Source organism: Neophocaena asiaeorientalis, unplaced genomic scaffold (genome assembly GCF_003031525.2).
Source record: "Neophocaena asiaeorientalis asiaeorientalis breed wild unplaced genomic scaffold, Neophocaena_asiaeorientalis_V1.1 scaffold79, whole genome shotgun sequence".
Taxonomy (NCBI): Eukaryota; Metazoa; Chordata; class Mammalia; order Artiodactyla; family Phocoenidae; genus Neophocaena; species Neophocaena asiaeorientalis.
In genome coordinates, this window is record NW_020175402.1 from 6,450,188 (window position 1) to 6,472,925 (window position 22,738).

The window sequence follows — 22,738 nt, forward strand, 5'->3', positions numbered from 1 at the left end:
GAAGGTCTATAGCTTTCATCAGATTCTCATAACAACAAAAAGATTAAGAATCACTCAACTAGATGATTTATGAGTTCTGATTGAGGTTTAACATTCTCTGATGCTTCTTTATAATCCTGCTTAGATCAGTTTACATGTCCAAGGTTAAGTACGTACATTTGTTGTGTTTACACTCAAGACTGTTTTTGAAAACTCAGAATGACTTTAGCAGCTTTAGACTATTTTGGTTGTCCTGTAGACTCCTTAACATGTCTAAAAACAGAATAACCATCTTTCACTTTAAACGTATTTCTTCTTTTAAATTTGCACTTTTTCCATCTGTTGCTTTGGTAAAAACCTGTGCGTCAACCCTGATTTCCTTTCTCTCATGACTTATATTCAGTCACCAAGGCCTGGTCACATTACTTTATGAAAAATAATTGCTACCATAAAGTTAGTATTTACCAAGAGCAATTACTGTACTAAGTGATTTACATTTTCTCATTTAATCCTTGCAAAACACTATGAAGTAGGGAAGATTTTACATATGGAGAAACTGAGGCTTAGATAAGTTAATTTGCCAAAGGTCATATTGCCAGTGAGTAGTTTTTCTGACCCTAAGCTGGTTGTAACCCACTCTGTCAAACTGTCTTTCCCAGTAGTTTTAGAATCCATTTACCTTTTCTGTCTCAACAATCTTGTCTCAGGCTATAATGATCTTTCATCAAGGCTGTTATGAGAGTTTCCTACTAGTCTCTTTGTTTCTGTTTCCTCCTATCTTCTGTACTCACTCACCAAAGAAAATTCTCTTAAAGCAGTTTTTACTGTGGTACTTCCATGTTTAAAATTTTTTAATGGCTCTCTGTGTTACGGAGAGTAAGGTATAAATTCTTGAAGTTGTAAAGGAAGGTCTTCCCTAATCTATCCCTACCTAGTCGCAAGCCTGTCTCATCCTCTATGGTAGTCTCCCCTTATCCACCATTTGCTTTCTGCAGTTTCAGTTACTTGCGGTCAACTGCAGTGGGAAAATACCTGCAATAAGATATTTTGAGAGAGAGAGAGATCACATTCATATAACTTTTTTTTTTTTTTTCTTTTTTTGCGATATGCGGGCCTCTCACTGTTGTGGCCTCTCCCGTTGCGGAGCACAGGCTCCAGACGTTCAGGCTCAGCGGCCATGGCTCACGTGCCTAGCCACTCCACGGCATGTGGGATCTTCCTGGACTGGGGCACGAACCCATGTCCCCTGCATCGGCAGGCGGACTCTCAACCACTGTGCCACCAGGGAAGCCCTCACATAACTTTTATTTTATAATTGTCTATTTTATTATTAGTTATTGTTGTTCATCTCTTACAGTGCCTAATTTATATATTAGTCTTTATCATAGGTAGGTATGTACAGGAAAAAACATAGTGTATATATATATATAGGTTTTGGTACTATCTACAGTTTCAGGCATCCATCTGGGCTCTTGGAATGTATCCCTGAGGATAAGGGGGGACTATTGTATTATTTTCTGTCATCCTATATTTTATACTCGTAGGAAACTGCTTATTGTTGTCCATTCAGGTGTTCATGCTCTCTCGGTGCTCATCCAGGTGATCGTGCTTTTTCCTCCTTTCTTTACCTGCTACTACTCATCCTTTAAGACTTGGCACAGGGTGTCTCCAAAAGGACTTTCCTGATAGCTGGTTTAAAGGACTTTTATCTGCTCTGCTTACTTTCTGCATATGTTACTAAATACATTAGTGCTTATTCTTGCCTGTCTTTTAAAAATAGATTGTGGACTCTTTAAGGATAGGAGCCACATCTAGGTTTTCAGCATGGTTCCTAGAATATTAGTTACTTAATTCTGGGAAAAAACCCTGTTTTCGATATTGTAAATCTCATTGGCCTCCAATGAGAATTTTATAATACTGTTTAAAAATTTTCATATAAATAATACAGAGAAGCACTTTATAATTACTTTTACTTTTTAAAGAATTTTTTGGAAAGTGATTTCCTGATAGGGTTTCTTATAGGGTAATATTACTTAAAAGAATAGGTCTTAGTCCAGAGACTGTATCAAAGGGAAGAAGATGAATGAATCAGATGGAGATATAGAGTGAGTTAACAGTGTTTCTGGATATCTAATTTGGTTCATGATCCTCTTGGCAGCGCTGACACACAACCTCAGTTTTTTTAGAACACATATGAATGAAGAATGACCTAGAGGTTAGGTAGGAATGGCTAGGTCTGCTTCTCTCTGGACTCAGACTCCTGGGAGCTGACCCAGAACTACATATCCTTAGGGAATCTGAGGTCATTGCCATTTACCATTGATCCCCATCACTCTGATTTCCTTAGAGTGTTACCTTTGTTAGAGACTATCTGGACTACACAAGAAAATATTTGGAATAAACGAGCATTTTCAAGGTTTTGGCATATTAATTTCCTTTTGCTGCTAGGCAACACAGTAATTTTTTTTAAAGTTAGTTATTCTTTTTTAAAAAGTAAATTTATGTATTTATTTATTTATTGGCTACATTTGGTCTTCGTTGCTGTGGGGGCTTTCTCTAGTTTCGAGCGGGGGCTGCTCTTCGTTGCGGTGTGCGGGCTTCTCATTGCAGCGGCTTCTCTTGTTGAGCACGGGCTCTAGGCGCGCGGGCTTCAGTAGTTGTGGCTTGTGGACTCTAGAGCACAGGCTCAGTAGTTGTGGCGCACGGGCATAGTTGCTCTGCGGCATGTGGGATCTTCCTGGACCAGGGTTCGAACCCCTGTCCCCTGAATTGGCAGGTGGATTTTTAACCACTGCGCCACCAGGGAAGTCCCAGCAACACAGTAATTTGGCTGATTGTTTTGTAATTAAATTACAAAAACATTTTCCTATGAGCAAATGTTTTTCTTTAAAATAGTATTTGTAAGTAAAAGAAACTTAAGAAGAGTAATACAGGGCCTTCCCTGTGTGTGTATGGTGGCACAGTGGTTAAGAATCCGCCTGTCACAGGAGCAAAGACGCAGTCATAGAGAACGCACTTGAGGACATGGCGGGGCGGGGACCTGGGACGAAGTGAGAAAGTAGCACTGACATATATACACTACCAAATGTAAAATAGATGGCTAGTGGGAAGCAGCCACATAGCACAGGGAGATCAGCTCGGTGCTTTGTGACCACCTAGAGGGGTGGGATAGGGAGGGTGGGAGGGAGGCTCAAGAGGCAGGGGATATGGGGATATATGTGTACTTATAGCTGATTCACTTTGTTGTGCACCAGAAACTAACACAACATTGTAAAGCAATTATACTCCAATAAAGATTAAAAAAAAAAAAAAAGAGTCCGCCTGCCAATGCAGGGGACACGGGTTCAATCCCTGGTCTGGGAAGATCCCACATGCTGAGCCTGTGCTCTAGAGCCTGCATGCTGCAACTACTGAAGCCCACGGCCTAGAACCCGTGCTCCGCAACAAGAGAAGCCACCGCAATGAGAAGCCTGCGCACCGCAACAGAGAGTAGCCTCCGCTCGCCGCAACTAGAGAAAGCCCGCGCGCAGCAATGAAGACCCAGTGCAGACAAAAATAAATAAGTATATGTAAATAAGCCTTTTGTATTCTTCTTGAGTGTGTCTGGAGTCTGTTAATTTCTTTATCCTTCACCAAATGATGTGCGTACATCTTTTATCATGAGGAAAGTAGTTTCTGGCCTTTAAGCATATCAATATCAAGTTTCTTTCATTTGCTCATTTGTTTCTTCAACTGATATTTATTGGCGCAGCATTCTAGGTGCCAGGGATGCAGCAATGAACGAAACAGGCCAGATTCTGTACTCCAGTGGAGTTGATATTCTAGTGGGGTAGATGGCCAGAAAGCAAATTAGTAAAAACTATATAGTATGTCCTGAAGGAATAGTAATTACTACAGAGAAAACTAAAGTAGAAAAAGGAAAAGTCATGTGCAGTGGGGGCTCCAGTTTTAAGTAGGGTGGTCGAGTAGAGCCTCACTGAGAAAGTGGTATTTGAGTAAAGACCCAAAGGAAGCAAGCCTGGTGGCTACCTGGGAAGCAGCTTTCCAGGCAGAGGGAACAGCAAAAACAAAGGCCGCAGGCAGAGTGTGCCAGCATGTTTAAGGAACAGTGCGAAGACTGGTGTGGCTGGAGCAGGGGAGGTGTTGGGAAAGATTCTGGCTTTTTTTCCTGAATGATATGAAATGTCACTGGAGGGTTTTGGGGACAGTGGCTGGGATTTCCCATTCCATTTGGGTAGACCATGGTGTTTGAATTAAAAGCATCTTTCAGGATATTCGGTGTTAGCTTGAGGTCATTGTAGCTAAGATCATGTGCATTGTTATCCCCAGCTCCAGAGGAACTCTGATTTAGTTCAGAGGGATTAGGCCTTATGACGGAAGTAGCATTGGCCTGAAGGTTTTAATGCCTATGTTCCTACCTCCCAGGCTTAGTTATTAGCCGAGTTAATAGTTATTAAGTTGTTTGTTATTAAAGTCACTATTAGCTGAGTGACCTTAAGTAAATGACTTTGCTTATCTTTTTTGAACCTTAGTGACCTCATATTTCAATGAAAGATAGTTGATAAGTAAGGTATTTTTCAGTTGTAGATTTACATGATTTTAATAGTGATACCAAACTAACTAAAATGAAGGGATAGCCATTTTAACACTGGGTTATCAGTCAGAAAGCAAAAAATATATTCCTCTGTTGGATCGTAAACTCCTTGAAGGCATGAATGAACTATGTCTTATTCGTTTTTGTATCCCCTGAAGTATCTAGAAAGTGCTTTTATTTATTCAGAAATTACTTGAGTATCAATCGTGATAAATGCAAAGGATGTAAAGATTAGCAAGACAGATATAGTTGCTGCCTTTGTAAAACATTTTAAGCAAGCAATTACAATATAGCACAGTGTAATATATATGAAAATATTAGAACCACAAGGGTACACAAGAGGGATACTTAGCAAGGATTTGAAAAGTCAGAGAAAACGTACTCTTCTCCTTTTTTAAAATTGTGGTAAAATATACATAACATAAAATTTACCATTTTTAAGTGTACAGTTCATTGTCATTAAGTATATTGATGTGGCGCAGCCATTACCACTATCCATTTCCCAAGCTTCTTTATCCCAAATGGAAACTCTACCCATTAAACAATAACTTTTCTATTCCTCCCTTCCCCCAGCCCCTGGTAACCACTATTTTACTTGTTCTCTCCATGAATTTGACTACTATAGGTACCTGATATAAGTGGAATCATATAATTGTCATCCTTTTGTGTCTGCCGTATTTTACTTAGAATAATGTTTCCAAGGTTCATCCGTGTCATACTAGTATATATCAGAATTTCATTCTTTTTTAAGGCTGAATAATACTCCATTGCATATATACACTGCATTTTATCCCTTCATCTTACTCTTGCCTTTATATTTAGATAACTATATAGTTTCTCCCTTCAGTCTCATTATCCTCCTGAAAAAAAAATCCTCACTTCTTTTGGTGGATTATCTAAAGTTATGGTTTCTACAGAATGGCCATCATCAAAAAATCTACAAACAATAAATGCTGGAGAGGGTGTAGAGAAAAGGGAACCCTCTTGCACTGTTGGTGCAAATGTAAATTGGTACAGGTATGGAGAACAGTATGGAGATTCCTTAAAAAACTAAAAATAGAACTACCATATGACCCAGCAATCCCACTCCAGGCATATACCCTGAGAAAACCATAATTCAAAAAGAGTCATGTACCTACACTTTCTTTCCATGGGTCAGAGCAAAGAGCCAGAGGTACTTACTATTCCTCCTGGTATTTGTCCCCAAGTGGCTTGCATATTCCCAGAGATTTCTGGAAAACACTGTAATTTTAGAATATGTTTTTTTTTAATATTAGTAATATACTCTTTTTTTTTTTGCGGTATGCGGGCCTCTCACTATTGTGGCCTCTCCCGTTGCAGAGCACAGGCTCCGGACGCGCAGGCTCCGCGGCCATGGCTCACGGGCCCAGCCGCTCCACAGCATGTGGGATCCTCCCGGACCGGGGCACGACCCCGTGTCCCCTGCATCGGCAGGCGGACTCTCAACCACTGCGCCACCAGGGAAGCCCATACTCTTTTTTTTTTTGCGGTATGCGGGCCTCTCACTATTGTGGCCTCTCCCGTTGCAGAGCACAGGCTCCGGACGCGCAGGCTCCGCGGCCATGGCTCACGGGCCCAGCCGCTCCACAGCATGTGGGATCCTCCCGGACCGGGGCACGACCCCGTGTCCCCTGCATCGGCAGGCGGACTCTCAACCACTGCGCCACCAGGGAAGCCCATACTCTTTTTTTTTTTTTAATTAAAAAAAAAAAAAAAGGTTCTGAAGAAGCTAGGGGCAGGTAAGCTGGGACGAAGTGAGAGAATGGCATGGACATATATACACTATCAAACATAAAGTAGATAGCTAGTGGGAAGCAGCCGCATAGCACAGGGAGATCAGCTCCGTGGCATGTGGGATCTTCCTGGACCGGGGCACGAACCCAGGTCCCCTGCATCGGCAGGCGGACTCTCAACCACTGCGCCACCAGGGAAGCCCAGGAATGCTATTTTTAAAACTTCATCATATATTCCTATAATCTCCCTGCTGTTCATGACTGTGTCTTTAATACTTTCCTCATGTTTTCTAAAAATTTCTGATTGTGTAGAGAAAATTTCACTGCCATATCCCCAGAGCCTAGAAAAGAATCTGGCACTTGATATATATATGTGAAATGTAACGAATGAACTTCACTTTCTAGAATTGCCTTATCCTTACAAGTTCTATATGCTTGTAGAATCCTTAACCATGCAATCATGCCTTACTTTTGTTTAAGTGTTTAAAAAATTTGTTTATTATAAGCTTACATATTTGACTGTGACCTACCTCTTTTCTCAGTATAAAAACTTTGTGGGGAATTCCCTGGCAGTCCAGTGGTTAGGACTCCGCAGTTTCACTGTAAGGGGCTGAGGTTCCATCCCTGGTTGAGGAACTAGGATCCCACAAGCCGCCTGCATGGGGCGGCCAGAAAACAACCCACAAAAAAACCCCCACCAACTTTGTGAAATTATTATTTTCTGCCAAGTTTCCTGATACATTCATGTCACCAATAAATTATTCTTTATTGTTTAGAATTAAGTACACAATAATAGGACACATCCTTTTTGAGAGACAAAAATGTCATCAAGCATAGTCAATAATTTTATTGAATGCTTTTAGCAAATAGTAGGTTATTTGAAATAGTCCATCATTAACTGAATCTTGTTTCTGTGCCAAACAGTGTGAGAAAGCATTTTATCTTCTGGTAGACTGTAGTATATTTTTCACATTTAACAATAGTGGGAGACAACCATAGCCTATTTTCCAGTCTTCACAATGTCTGCTAATGCAACCCACGATCCAATGTTAATTTCTATTCATATTTATACTCTAATCGGATGTTAATTATTATACCATAGTTTTCTGGTTAAAGTGAAATTTACTAGTATAATAAATCTTAGGGAATTTCTTGAGTTTAAAATTAGTAAGTATTGTTAGATTGAATTGGCTGTAAGATAATAATAAAATTGGCTCTAAGATAATAAAATAGAAACAAGAGTGTAAGAAAAGTTCCATAGGCTTAGCTAAACTCCCTGGGTAGCTAGAAATTTTCAGGTTTTATTTGTATTTACCTTGAGATTTTTGATGCTGTTAAATAGTTCTCCTCCTTTTCTGTTACATATTCAGACTAAACTGTTACTTTGTTTTTGGTTTTCCAAAAGAGTTTATATGAATACAACACTTTATGTGAATAACAGCATTAAAGCTTTTGATCTCTACTTGTAAAGAAAGAGAATGGTCATTATATTGGTGTGATTTATCTGAAGGTCACTTATCTAACAGTCTCAACTAGTTACAATGTAATGGGAACCTGGAAGTGGCTTATATTTGAAGGGCTAAAATAGATTTCACAAAATCCACGTGTTAAATTATTCCAGTGAATAATGTGAAGCATTAGTCTTACTCTTTCATTGCACTTCTTTTATTTTAGACACAATTTTAACACACTTGGCAATTTGTCTTCCTAGTCAATGGTAGATTAACAAACAGCAGATTAGAAAAGGAGATGTTGGAAGCTACTCATTGGCAGACCATCCTGACATCAGCAAGAAATATAAGCTAATTCTGCAGATGAACAAACAGGAAAACTATTAAAGGCAGATACACACACACACACACACACACACACACACACACACACAACCCCCCCGCAGTACTCAGGAATCCATGTGGCAGAGCTCACCATCCTTATAGACTTTAAAATAGCCCTTGAGGACATTATTGCTGCATAGTAATTGAGATTCATAATGATGACTAAGTCAATAAAGGTTTAATATGTTCTACAGGTTTTTTAAATGAATCAAGGAAGCACATTATCCATTTAATAAAGGTTTCCATTCAGAATGGCTAAGCTAACACATTTTGACAATTAAAGAGAGTAAAACTCAGTTCTGTGGGAAATGAATGTTTTGGTCTCACATCTTCCTCAGTGATGCCTAGTAATCACGGGGATAGTGCATTCTTCTGGGAGGGCCCAGGTGGTATACTTTCAGAGTATGTCTAGACATTGTCTAAGTCCAAGCTTGAATTCTGTAGAGAAGTAGAGAGCATACAGTATTTTGGTCTTCTTAGAAGGAGATGAGTAAGAGTTTGTTTATTTAAAAATATCTTTGAATGAGTTGATTCAATGGTGTTAGTCACCATGGAAATGACTTAAATTAAAAATCAAGTTGTTGAAAACAGCATGTTCATGCTGAGTGACATTCCTGATTCACTCAGTATGGCAAGTATTCTTTAATAGTCCACATAAGGAGTAGTTTAAGGTCCAAAAAATTTTGGGAGGATGAAGGGAGAATCACAAAGAAGCTCTTTTGTATATTTTAAACTACCATTTATATATTTTACATAGACGGTTATCCTGTTTTTCTAGAAGTGCTAATTAGCATACTTAAATTGAGTTACGATGGAAAGACACTTTCCTGCATTTTGAGGAGATTGATTTTACTGGGAAACAAACTATTTTCTAGTTAATTTTCTGAGACTTCAATACTTGAACATTTGTTTCTTTCTGTCTGAAGGAATGTTACTGGATTCTGTTTTCTGATTAGAGAAGTAAAATGGCCTTTTATCCTTTTTTTCCCCCTTATTCTCCTAACCCAAATGGTAACTGACTTTATACTACAGCCTTTTAAAAAATAACCCAATTGCATCACTATTCTAATGTCCCTTTTATTTTCTTCCTTACCTTCCTTCCTATCTGTAAAATCTTAGCATTGCATGGAACCTTAGAGGTCACTTAATGCAAGGACCCACTTAATGGAAGAACCCTTTCTCTGGCATCCATGACAGATGGTCATTCAGCTTCTGACTGAATATTTCCAGTGATAATAAGCTCGCCATTCCCAAGAAGATCATTAAATTATTAGATATCTCGAATTATTAGGAATTTCTTCCTTTTATTTTGAAATGAAAACTGCGTCTTTGTAATTTCCACTGACTAATCTGAGTTTTGCTCTTAGGAATCACATAGAATGTGGCAGCTCTTGAAATTTGTGAGGGCAACAATCACTTCCCTGTTCTCTGTTCTCTTTTTCTAGGTTAAGCATCCTAATACCTTTCAATTATTTACCTTATGACATGGTTTCAAATTCCATCATTATGTTATATCTCTTCTTTGGACAGATTCTGGTTTCTTTAAAACAGGGGTCCCCAAACCGCCAGGCTGTGGACCGATTGCAGTCCCCGTCCTGTTAGGAAACGGGCTGCACAGCAGGAGGTGAGTGGTGGGCAAGAGAGGGAAGCTTCATCTGCCGCTCCCCATCACTCGCATTACCGCCTGAACCATATCCCTCCCCCCTCCACCCCCCACCACCACCCCACCCCCGCCCCGTCTGTGGAAAAATTGTCTTCCACGAAACCGGCCCCTAGTGCCAAAAAGGTTGGGGACCGCTGCTTTAAAATAAACTGCCCAGAGCTGAATGTAAGATTTAAAATGTAATATAACGAATGAGAACTGAGCGATTGTTACTTTCCATGATCTTCTGGATGGAGAGCGTAGCCCAGGAGGTCAGGGACTATGTTTGTCTTTCTCACTGTTGTAGCCCTACTGCTTACCATATTGCCTAGAACACTGTAACATTCTCAGAAAATACATGTTGAAGAGTCAAATGAGTGCTTTGGTCACTATAAGTCTAGCAATGCAGCTAAAGATTGTTAGCTGTTTTAGAATTTTATCTCTGTTGGAGTGTGTTCACTCAAGACCTTAACATTCTTTTCTTATGAACTGTTGTCAAATTGAATAACATCCATCCTGTATATGTATAATTGATATGGTTAAACCTAAGTTATTCTTTTTCCTTATATTTATCCATTTACTGAACAAATATTTATTGAATATCTACAGTGTTCTGTGCTAGATACTAGGTTCTGTGCTAGGTAGCAGCACAAGTTCAGTTCTAAGTACTAGGTATACCATGGAAGGGAAAACAGTCCTTCTGTTATGGATATTGCAGTGCGGTTGGAGGTGGTGGATTGGGGAAGACAGACACTGACAGGTAAACAACAAGTATGTTCATATACATTGAGAGAAGTACTGTGAAGGAAATAAATAGGTACTGGGTAGAGAACTGGGGAAGGGACTTATGGGGAGACTTATGTAGATATTAGGGCAGTCAAGGAAGGTTGTTTTGAGGAGGAATTATTCAAGCTGAATCTTGAGGTATAAGAAGAAACCAGCCTTATTGCAGGGGGTGGGGGTGTATTCCAGTCCAAGGAAATGGCATGCACAAATGACTTAAGCCAGGAGAACACTTGGTTAGTATGACTATAGGATAGAGGCTAGGAGGAAAGTGGAACAAGGTGAGGGTGTTGAGAGCATACAAGGAGAAGTGAAAGAGGCTTGCACAAACATGGTAGTGGTATAGAAGGTGAAAAGTAGACTGATTCTAATTCTATTTTGGAGGTTATAGGATTAACAGATGGATTTGATTGGGAAGCGAAATGAAGGCTGAGCCAAGGATGACAGGTTTCTTGTTAGAGCTACTAGATGGTATGATTAAGCCAGTTAATGGGATAGGAAAAAGAGAATCAAGAGTTTAATTTTGGGCATGTATTGAGATGCCTGTGAGGTATCCGTCTCTCTTCCCTTCTCTTTTCTACTTTGGTTCTATTGCTAGACCTCTTTTACTAAGCCATTTATCAGAGTGGGTCAAGGAAGTATGTTATAAAAATACCTTTGGGCTCAGACATGAAATTGACTGTGTTATTGAGAAACATGCTAATGAGAATAAGCTAGAGAAACTAAGGGCAACAGTAGCTCTTAAACCTTGGTTGCAAGGCTTTTCAAGTTTCTCTGCCCAGTATTGGTTTCAGCTTCCCTAGGGATTCCCATTGTGAATTTATTCACTGATAACCTGAATTTACCCAGTCGTTTGTTGAGTTTCTCTCTGCTTCTAGTCTGTCCTGCCTTCACTTTGTTTACCCACTTCCCTGTTTAAAAACCTTCAGTGGTTCTCCACTGCCTTCAGGATAAAGTCTGATTATTTAGCATGATATTCAAGTCCTTTCATAATCTGTTTTTTTTGCCTGTCTTTCCCTGTCTCCCCATTCCATCTTCACATACACTCCATGGGAAGAGAAATATGTACATGAATTGGGGACTTGAAATTGGTGGGAATAGAGGTGGTCTTGGCCAGATTGAAAGCCTGTCCATAAATTATTAACAGATAGGAGTTTCCTCTCCCCCTCCCCCTCCTCCTTTTTGAAGTGTAGTTAATTTACAATATTGTGTTAGTTTCAGGTGTACAGCAAAGTGATTCAGTTATATATATATATATTTTTTCTTCAGCTTATTTTCCATTATAGGTTATTAAAAGATATTGAATATAGTTCCCTGTGTTATACAGCAAATCCTTCTTGCTTATCTATTTTTTTGTATAGTAATTTGTATCTGTTAATCCAGTACTCCTAATTTATCCCTCTCTCACTTCCCTTTTACCCCTTTGGTAACCATAAGTTTGTTTTCTTTGTCCATGGGTCTGTTTCTGTTTTGTATATAGGTTTATTTGTATTATTTTTTAGATTCCACATATAAGTGATATAATATTTGTCTTTCTCTGTCTGACTTACTTCCCTTAGTATGATATTCTCTAGGGCCATCCATGTTGCTGCAATATTTCATTCTTTTAATGGCTGAGTAATAGTCCATTGTATATTTATACCACATCTTCTTAAACCAATTGTCTCTTGATGGGCACTTGTGTTGTTTCCATGTCTTAGCTATTGTAAATAGTGCTGCTATGAACATTAGGGTACATGTATCTTTTCAAATTAGAGTTTCTGTCTTTTCTGGATAGATGCCCAGGAGTGGAATTGCTGGATCATATGGTAGCTCTATTTTTAGTTTTTTAAGGAACATCTATACTGTTTTCCATAGTGGCTGCACCAATTTACATTCCCACCAACAGTGTAGGAGGGTTCCAGTTAGGGTTTTCTTTAGCAGAGAACAGTGGGGTAGAAATACCAAGATTTGGAAAGACAGACACTATACTGGGAATTTACAATAGAATCACCAGCTTGTAGTATATTAATAGTTTCATTAAAACATGGGCTTACTTCTGTGATCTGAGGCAAAAATTTTAACCTCCCAGAACGTGTTTATTGATATTTATCTGGGAAATGAAAACACCTGCCTTATAGAATGGTTCTAAGATAACATGGTAAAGTGTGTAGAATAATGTATGGTGTTTAGTAGGTACTTAATAAAAGTAGCTACTATTATTATTTCAGTTAGAATTAATTTTAAATGGCAACTAATCTAACCTTATTTCCTTCTACTTCCCTTTTGTAGCCCTATATCACCCAGTCTGGACTACTTGCTAATTCTTGAATAGCTACAGTATTGTACTAATGCCAGTTCAGTCCCTTATCTGGAATTTCATTTGTCCTTTGCACTTTAGGTTGTTTTGTATTGACATCTTATACTCATCCTTCAAAGCATAACTTAAAAAGCGACCTTTCCACATGGCCTTTTGTGATCACTCTAGTTGAAAGTACTTACTTTGTACTTCTCTAGTGCTTAACTGGTTCCACGTATGAGGCCCTGTCTGATTAAGCACCGGGTACTGCCTTGTGTTTTAGTAATTTGTATATATGTCTTATCTCCTTAAGAATTGTATATTATCCTTTTTGGGTCCCTCTCAAATAGCTGAGCCAAAACCTTATACATGATTAGCACCCAGTAAACACTGATAGATGTTCAGTGAGTTAATTTGAGGAGTATTACCAATAATTAAATTATTAAATTTTATCCCTAAATGGTGATTATAAGGGAAATTTTCTTAGTGGTGCCAAACTGTAGTGTTTTTTTTTTTTTTTTTGGTATGCGGGCCTCTCACTGTTGTGGCCTCTCCCGTTGCGGAGCACAGGCTCCGGACGCGCAGGCTCAGCGGCCATGGCTCACGGGCCCAGCCGCTCCGCCGCATGTGGGATCTTCCCGGACTGGGGCACGAACCCGTATCCCCTGCATCGGCAGGCGGACTCTCAACCACTGCGCCACCAGGGAAGCCCGTAGTGTTTGTTTTTTTTTTAACCAAGTTTTCCACTTAAACATTAGTGGATAACTGACGATAGTAATGTTAGAAAGAGATACAAAAAAGTTGAAAGATATCATCTGGCCCTTGCAATCTGCTCAGTATCAGGTTTTTAAAGCTCTGATTTGCCTGAAGTCAACAGATGTACACTGTTAAAACAAGTGTATCTTTGATACCAGATGGGGTATAATTCCTAGGGTTTGGAGGATTAGGATTGAGATGGAATGGGAACTCATCACTTTGTCTTCATGGCTGTGCTGATTTTTTTTTTTTTAAATCAGAAGACCTCTTTCTGACATTAAGTAAATAGATACCTCCTTTTGGATTTTGGATCCAGAATGAAAAATAGTCTCATTTACAAAGGAAGGGCCTGCTTGTAGAGCATTTATCCTGTCTTTGCTGCTTGACTTCTTTGTGCCTTTTTTTCTGGTTACCCATCCTATCTTTTGTAAGGTGGAGAACTTGGCTGCATGTGTAACAGATTTGTCAGGATGAGTTTATTTGAGCTTTTAGTAAATGGCCCATAGGATTTTTTTCTTTTTGCTATTTATTTTTTGCTTATTTCTGATCAGTCTCAGAGTTAACTGGGGATACTTGCCTGATTTATCAGTTTCTTTTTTTTTTTTTTTTTTTTTTTTTTTTTTTTTGTGATACACGGGCCTCTCAGTGTTGTGGCCTCTCCCGTTGTGGAGCACAGGCTCCGGACGCACAGGCTCAGCGGCCATGGCTCACGGGCCCAGCCGCTCCGCGGCACGTGGGATCCTCCCGGACCGGGGCACGAACCCGCGTCCCCTGCATCGGCAGGCGGACTCTCAACCACTGCGCCACCAGGGAAGCCCCTATCAGTTTCATTTTTTATATCCCCCACCCACCCCACCTCCTTTTGCTCTTGTGACTCTTACTAAATGCATTGCTACCCATGTGTGCATGGCTGGAAAGAACATACGTGAAAACTGCCCTTAATAATTCATTTTTATCTGTTTTTCCTTGCATAGACTGAATTGTAGCATCTCTGCTGAATCTGCATTGTCTTATTTCCTGGTTGTTTTCTTGCATTTATACCTGAGGTTGGTTTCTATATGTTCTGGGAGAATTTGTTTGCCCTTCTGCTTGTTCCTTATATTGTGTTCTCATCTCTTTTTCACTTGTATTCAGCTTGTTTTTTACATATGTCCAGTTATGTGGCAAAATGTATTGGTTTTGCACTGATAGATGTTATTCTTTAATTCTTAATTCATATGACTGGATCATTCCTTCCTAAATGTGGCAAAGAGAGCATATCAATAGAGATACACAGAAACTGACTCTAGGCAAGTGTCACGGCTGCATAGACAACTTGAAATTGCCACAGATGTGTGGTTAAAATTTTCAATTAACTTTTGATTAAGCACCAAATGAGTTCTAAAAAAATGTTAATCGTCAGCTTCCACATTTAATAATATGTTGCATTCTTTGCTTCGTTCATTTTTTAAAAATTTATTTTATTTATTATTGTTATTAAAACTTTTGGCTGTGTTGGGTCTTTGTTGCTGTGTGCGGGCTTTCTCTAGTTGTGGTGAGCGGGGGCTACCCTTTGTTGCAGTGCGTGGGCTTCTGACTGCAGTGGCTTCTCTTGTTGCGGAGCATGGGATCTAGGTGCACAGGCCTCAGTAGGTGTGGCACACAGGCTCGGTAGTTGTGGCTCTTGGGCTCTAGAGCGCAGGCTCAGTAGTTGTGACCCATGAGGATTCTTAACCACTGAGCCACCAGGGAAGCCCATGCTTCATTCATTAATTCAGCAAGCATTTGTTGAGCATTTGTGTGTCAAGTATTTCTCACTGTTCATGTTTCACTTTCTGAAAGTAGCTTTTTGCCATCTTTGTTTCTCAGGCATTTTGAGTATGTTTCCAAAGAAATAATGATTTTCTCTGCCTTGCTACTCAAAGTGTGGTCAGTGGGCCGGCAGCAGTGGCAACATCCGGGAGCTTGTTAGAAATGCAGAGTCTCAGGCCCCATTCCAGACCTGCAGAATAAGAATCTATATTTTAACAAGATTACTGGGTGATTCAATGCACATTAAAATTTAACAAGCATTCATATAGCATACAGATTGTTACCATCTGTGTGTGTGTATTTTTTAAACAACTGAGTACTCATTCAGCTACTTTCTTGGAGATGACACCCTTTCATGTGAAAGCAATTATAGGAATATCCTTAGAAGATCTTTTTTCTTTTTTCAATGATAAGAAAATATTGAAAACACAAGAAAAATACTCTTTATTTACTGAAAGGTACAAGTACAAGATTGTTAGAAGTAAGGTTTGAGTGATTTTCATATCTGCTAAAATGTTCCCAAATGATTTGTAACTTTTTTATGGATCTTTATGAGACCTTGTTGTAAAGTCTGTTGTATAGGAAAATTTTAATATAGAAATGGTTTCTGTGTCTTTTCAGGAAGGTGAATAATAAAGTCATATCCGAAATCCATGGAAAATAGTGCTCAGTTCTCAGCCTGTCCTCTGTTTATTTTTGCAAAGGAAGTATGAAGTAAATTGGTGCTCTCAAATCAAATCATTACTCTTTTAGAATAGCTGGTGGTTTGATATCCAAGTTTTCTTTCTGGGTCAAGTTTGATTACTTAGAGATTAAAGAAAAAGAATTTTGGAAAAATCAATTGCCTACTCCTAATATAAGGAGGAATTGAAAACAAGCTTATTTCTTTTAAGTACAAGTGTACCTCACTCAAGGGTAGCAAATTCAGAATGTGTATTGGTTGGTAAATGTTTAAGTGATGTTATAAAGACTGAATTGATTATTTTATTAGTGCAGAATAACTTTGATGACTTAATAGATGAGACTAGAAAATATGCTTTCGTAAGTATTTTTATTGCTTAAAATATTTTTAATGCTCAAAATAAAATAATTTAAGTAGATCAGCAGTAAGAGCTCACATAAAGGCTTTTCCTTTTATTAATATACCTTTATTTATTTCAATACCACTTATAGTGGTTTGTTACCTACTAGCAGTGTGACCTTGGGCCAATTACTTTCTGAGTTTCAGTTTCCTCAACTATGAGGTTAAGCAATTCCTCTTTCCCTTTCAGGGTTGTTGAAAGGCTTAATTTAAATAATGTAGATAATATCCCTTACCCGGGGCCTGACACGGAAATAGCTCTCAGTACTATTAACTTCCTTCCGTTGTTTTCACTGTTTTGTTCCATTTACACATAATTATTTAGATTTCACTCATATTGTAAATAAGAGTTCTCTTAAATTTTCTTTCATTAAACTGGTTAAAGTTGAATCAAGAATATAAACTCCATGATGACAGAGACCTTATTTGTTTTGTTTTGTTTACTGTTGTATCCCAGGCACCTAGCATAGGACCTATGCATTTGAAGTAAATTTACTCGAATAATTTAGAGAACACCTTTGCAGTTTTTATTTGTCAGGTATATTCAATTGAAATTAATTTATTCAACAGACTTTTATTAATACATATAATGTGCCAGGGACCATTCTGTCCTCATGGAACTTACATTTTAGCTGGGGGAATGGAAGACAATAAACCAGTAAACAAAAAAGTTAACATATTCGTAAATAATAATAAGTACAGTAGGTGCTGTGAGGCCATCTGGAGGAGTAAGGGCCATTATTTTAGATAGGGTGTGTATGGGAGGGCTTTCTAAAGAGGTGACATCTGAGCAGACGTAGTAATGAGGAGAGGGCCATCTTTCAAATATCTAGGAGAAGAACATCATAGGCTGAGAGAATAGCAAGTGTAAAGGGCCTGAGGAGGGAATGAGCTAAATATGGTTCATTAATTCGGATTGTTAACATCCAAATGAAATTACTTCATCTAAATAGTATGGAGCAGAAGCAGAGACAATGTAAATGCTGCTTTTTGAGTGGAGTACTTTTAGGTATAGCAGTGACTCAAAGTGTAAGGCCATCAGTAGTCAAATTGCTCAAAAGTTCCCTTGTGTGTTGGTTATCCTTTAGTAAACTAGGTGTGACATTGCTCTTTGCCATTATTATGTGGCTTAACTAATAATACTGGGATTTTTGAGATCAGGAGGCTAGAAACCAACAAGTTTGAAATATGTGAGGTCTACAGCCTGCCTTCTCCTCTCTTATACTTGAATCAACATTTGCTTTCTAAATTTTTCTTCTCTATTTTGTTTCTTTTTCTCTATTATTTCTCTGGTTTCCTCTGTTGTAATAGTTCACTGCTACTCTTAAAAATGATGAGCATTTAAAATCATATTTGTCAGAAGGAAGAAAGGTCTTAAAGAACTTAAAGTTGTATTCTTCTGCAAGAGGCTGTAATTTACTGTTGTAACACGAAAACCTAAGGAATTCTTTTGTGATTATTTTAACTGTATACTTGTCATTGCTGTTGTCAAGTCTGATAACAAATGAACAGAATTCTACATTTCTGTTCTTAATATGAAGTCTATGCATTCTGAGAAATATAAAGAAATAGAATAATAAAGAGTTGGGGAACCTTTTAATCCCATTATCTCTTGGGGTGCAGAGAATTTTGCATATAATTCCTGCAAATCTAGCACCTGAAGACTGATACCCTCAAAGGACAGTGTATAAATAACATCTTTTTTTTAGGAAGGATAAAAATGTATTTGCTATGTCCAGTTCTGAGCTTTGAATTTAAAATATGATACATTTCACTAAGGTGGCTTCAGAGGGTACTATTTTAAGCTAATTTCTCTATGTCATAACTTTAGCAAGTCAAGGCATTAATAATTTATCCAGGATGTATAGGTAAGATATTTTTGTGCTTTAATGGAAAGTCTTATGTTTAATGGGCTGGAGTACTGTCTGTTGCTGATTAAATACCTAAAAATATTAATTCTTGCACACTTGACCCAAGTGAGGGTTTTGCCTTCAGTAATGTGTTTTGCTTCTAAGAGCTCCCCTTTTCCATCTTCTTTTTAATAGCAACGTCATGACAACAGAGAAGAGTTTAGTGGCTGAGGCTGAAAATCCACAGCAGCAACAACAGAAGGAAGAGGGTGAGGGAGCCACAAACTCGGGTCAACAGGAAACTCAGCTGGAAGAGGCTCCTCAAGCAGCAGCCGAGGGAGATAATCAGTGTGAGCAGAAGCTGAAAACATCCAATGGAGACACTCTAACACATGAAGATTTGACCAAGAACAAGGAGCGGACATCAGAAAACAGGGGCCTGTCACGGCTGTTCTCCTCATTTCTCAAAAGGCCTAAATCTCAGGTCTCTGAGGAGGAAGGCAAAGAAGTAGAGTCAGCGAAAGAGAAAGGTGAAGGTCATAAAGAGATAGAATTTGGAGCCAGTCTTGACGAAGAGATCATTTTAAAGGCCCCGATTGCAGCTCCTGAGCCTGAGCTCAAAACAGACCCATCCTTGGATCTTCATTCATTAAGCAGTGCAGAAACACAGGTGAGGGTGTGCGAATGTGTGGGAGGTGAAGGGGGGTTATACACTTTACTTTTCATTTAAGAACATTTGGTTTTATTTCTTATTAGCCAGTTGTTAGTGATAAGTAACATGATGCTTCAGAGTTTCTGCTCTAAAGAAATTCATGTAGTCAGTGGTAACTTGATTTTTAGAAAGATACTTACACGACATAAATCAAAGAAAAGAAAATGAAAGAAATGTATCAAACGAGTTTACATTTTGCTATTATAATGCAAAAAGTCCAGGATTTTTAATGAGGCTGGGGGTGGGGGTGGGTGGGAAGAAAGTGAAGTGGTTTAGAGTTTATTTTGGTGGAATTATTAGAAATGGAGTAATTTATCAGCAAACATGGTCCTTTTATGGAAGTCTTTATAAAAGTCATGAGATAGATTCAGACCACCCAGAGGTGTGTGATAAGTTTGAACTGTGTCTGCCTTATCTTTGTCATTTTCTCCAACTAGGTCATATTCCCACAGAGTGTAGGATATAGATGAGGAAAGTTAGCTCTTTATATCACCTTTGTAATATATAGTAGTTGGGTGGAGCCTTAATTGTGTCACAGTGTAAACTAAATATGATTTGTGAATTTGGTCATCTGTCCAAAAATCATGAGAAAATATTAGTACTGTAACTCAAACTATTTTCTAGGAATCCCATTTATTTTCAGGCCTACTGAACTACAAATTAAGAGTTATTTTCAAAGTCTTTTTTTTTTCTGAAGCATGTGGGCATTATCTGCATTGTAAAAAATGTAAGTCCTATATGTTTCTATTATAGGTCTCAGGTTTAGGCTATACAGTTTCATTAGACTTAAAAAAATATGAATTTCTAGAATGATTACTTATACATCAAAAGTGCTAAGAGTAAAGTTTAGGATAAAGTTGTTATTGTGTACTTGCTATAGTGAAACAAGGTTGAAAACAAAATTTTATTTATAGTATAATAGTTAAGAATGGAGGCTATGGAATCAGACTAGAGGGTTCAGGTGTAGAGAAGTGACACTTTTGCTTTATCAGTTTTCTCCTCTGTACAATGAGGATAATAATGTTCACCTTATTTGGCCATTATGAGGATTAAAAGAGATAAACGTGTAAAGCTCTTAAGACATTGCCTGACATATTATAAGCACTCAATAAATGTTAGTTATTATTACTTAGTCAATAAACATGAACAGTAAAGGCAGAGAAGCTACATATCTTAATGTCATTAATTTAATTTAATTTTAGGAGTACCAAAAGAGTTAAATTACATTATCTTTCAGGAAGTCTGGTACTTTCAAGAAGTTCTTAATTGCTTTTTTTCTCCTTTGCTTTATGTATGGAAAAATCCATATCTTGTTTTAATTAGCATTTGAATCAGGGCTAGTCTGTTTTGTCTAAAGATCATAACATTTGTACTGAAGTTGAAACAGATGACAAAGTTAATTTTAGATTTAACTAAAATCCCATTCATTGATTTCACAGTAGAATTTCATTTGAGTGGTTCTTTTCTATACCGGATTTTTTAAGAGTGAGTTTGCATTGTAGGACTGCACCAACCTTCATCTAGGGTACCTTGGATTTTTTGGAAGCCATGTGTCATTTTTTAATACTTATTTATTTACTCAACAAATTTACTGAAAACCTGCTGTGTGTGCCAGGCCCTAAGCTGGACATACATTGGTAAATAAAAACTATAGTATGGCAAAGAGGTTTAAGATCATGAATTCTGGCATCAAAGTGGTATGTGACTTACTGACTGTATGATCCTAGGCAAATTAACTTCTCTGGCCTCAGTTTCTTATTTGTCAAGGGGAGATAATAATAGTACCCTCCCCATAGGGTTAAATGAGTTCATGTAAGTAATGCTTTTAGAACAGTAAATGACCCATTGTAATTTCTATATAAATGTTTGTTATTATTTTCATTATTATTATTAAATATTATTATTATTGAACAAACATGATCCCTACTCTTGATAACTTTATAGTCTAATGGAAGAGACAAAGAAAGTAGTAAATACAAATTAATTATGTATTGTAATAAATGTTATGAAGGCAATAAACAGGGTACTAACATGAAGAATACTAGTAGAGTGGGGATAGGCCAGGTAGGATAGCCAGTGAAGGCCTTAATGAAGAGGTAACATTTAAGAGGGTCATGAAGGAGGGGAAGGAGACTTGTAGACACCTCCAATATCTAATGCAGGAGGAGCAGGAGCCAAATAATTAAATCCTTTTTCCTAAATGTCAACTACGGTTTTTTTTTTGCGGTACGCGGGCCTGGCCTCTCACTGTCAGCGGCCTGTCCCATTGCGGAGCACAGGCTCCGGATGCGCAGGCGCAGCGGCCATGGCTCACGGGCCCAGCCGCTCCGCGGCATGTGGGATCTTCCCGGACCGCGGCACGAACCCGTATCCCCTGCATCGGCAGGCGGCCTCTCAACCACTGTGCCACCAGGGAAGTCCCCTATATTTCTTTTGAATAGTTGATATTTAATCAATGCTTGTAAAGTAGTACTATCTTTTTACCAGCATCATAATGAAGTTTAATATTTTTTTGAAAGAAAAGAATTAGTGAGGTTTAGTTAAGAACCTTTCAGGTATTTTATTGTGACGAAAGTAAGTGTATGCCAAAATGTTGTCTCACTTACCTGTATTACTTTGGGATGACTTAATGATTGCCCTAGGACATCCAGATTTCAATCTGTCTCTCACTTCTTTGAATCTTCTTTGCATTTATCATGGTTGATACCTGGTAAAAATGAGTTAATTGGTATTTACAGTTGTTAGCCTACTATACATATGTTGCCTTATGCTCTGAAAAGGTCCCAAGAACCCCTCTTAGCCATTCAAAAAAATTTATGGGTTTTTTTTGTTTTTTTGTTTTTGGGCCGCGCCTCGAGGCCTGTGGAATCTTAGTTTCCCCACCAGGGACTGAACCTGGGCCCTTGGCAGTGAGAGCGTGGAGTCTTAACCACCGGACCACTAGGGAATTCCCCATTCATAAAATTTAGATTGCATGACAAATCACAACTCGTTTTGCAATTCATAAGGCTACCTCGCTAAAATTGAGGAGCATGGGGCAAAGATGTTTAAGTTTTAATAGGTTTTAATAATAGGCAATGGCATAGTCAGGGAGAAAATATAGTGCTGAGAGCAACAGATTGCTGTCCTCTGGTTTACCTGAAACCTTCATTTATTGATTTGAAAGATGAGATTTTACCTTCTATCATAAAGTTTTGAGAATAGCAGAGTCTGTGGATCTTTTGGGAGATCATAATATCTTTTACAGAAAAATAATCTTAATATCACTTGTATTTGTTTTAACAGTTTTTCTTCTTCAGTTAGTGCTTTTATTGGTAGCAATATTATAGGCAAAAGTGTATACGGCATGTTTTGTGAAATGTCTGTTACTGACTTGGTGATGTCATGGGTATGTAGCCTGCTCAGGAAGAACACAGAGAAGATCCCGATTTTCAGACTGAGGAAGGAGGAGGACTTGAAGACTGCTCTAAAACAGAAGTAAAAGAAGAAAGTCCTGAATCAGTAGCAGAAAGAGAATTAAAAGCTTCCCAGAAATCGATCAGAAGACACAGAAACATGCATTGCAAGGTTTCTTTGTTGGATGACACAGTTTATGAATGTGTTGTGGAGGTGAGCGCATTTCAATCTCAGGTGGTTAGAACTCTTACAAATTGTTTCATGTAGGGTTGGGTAAGTGGTGCCAT

The 22,738-nt window shown here is 38.3% G+C and overlaps 1 protein-coding gene across 7 annotated transcripts in view; it reads left to right on the plus strand.

Annotated features, from left to right (window-relative positions):
- Window positions 1-22,738, plus strand: part of EPB41 (erythrocyte membrane protein band 4.1) — a 197,805-nt gene that overhangs the window by 59,078 nt on the left and 115,989 nt on the right. For 6 of the 7 annotated variants that reach the window (XM_024766760.1, XM_024766764.1, XM_024766759.1 and 3 more), the window contains 2 exons: window positions 18,539-19,013; window positions 22,452-22,664. In XM_024766760.1, coding sequence (XP_024622528.1) covers window positions 18,546-19,013; window positions 22,452-22,664 — 681 coding nt within the window. In that variant the 5' untranslated portion in view covers window positions 18,539-18,545. Of the gene's footprint in view, window positions 1-18,538; window positions 19,014-22,451; window positions 22,665-22,738 lie in introns of those variants that run through there. The other variant, XM_024766763.1, reaches the window with a different exon arrangement.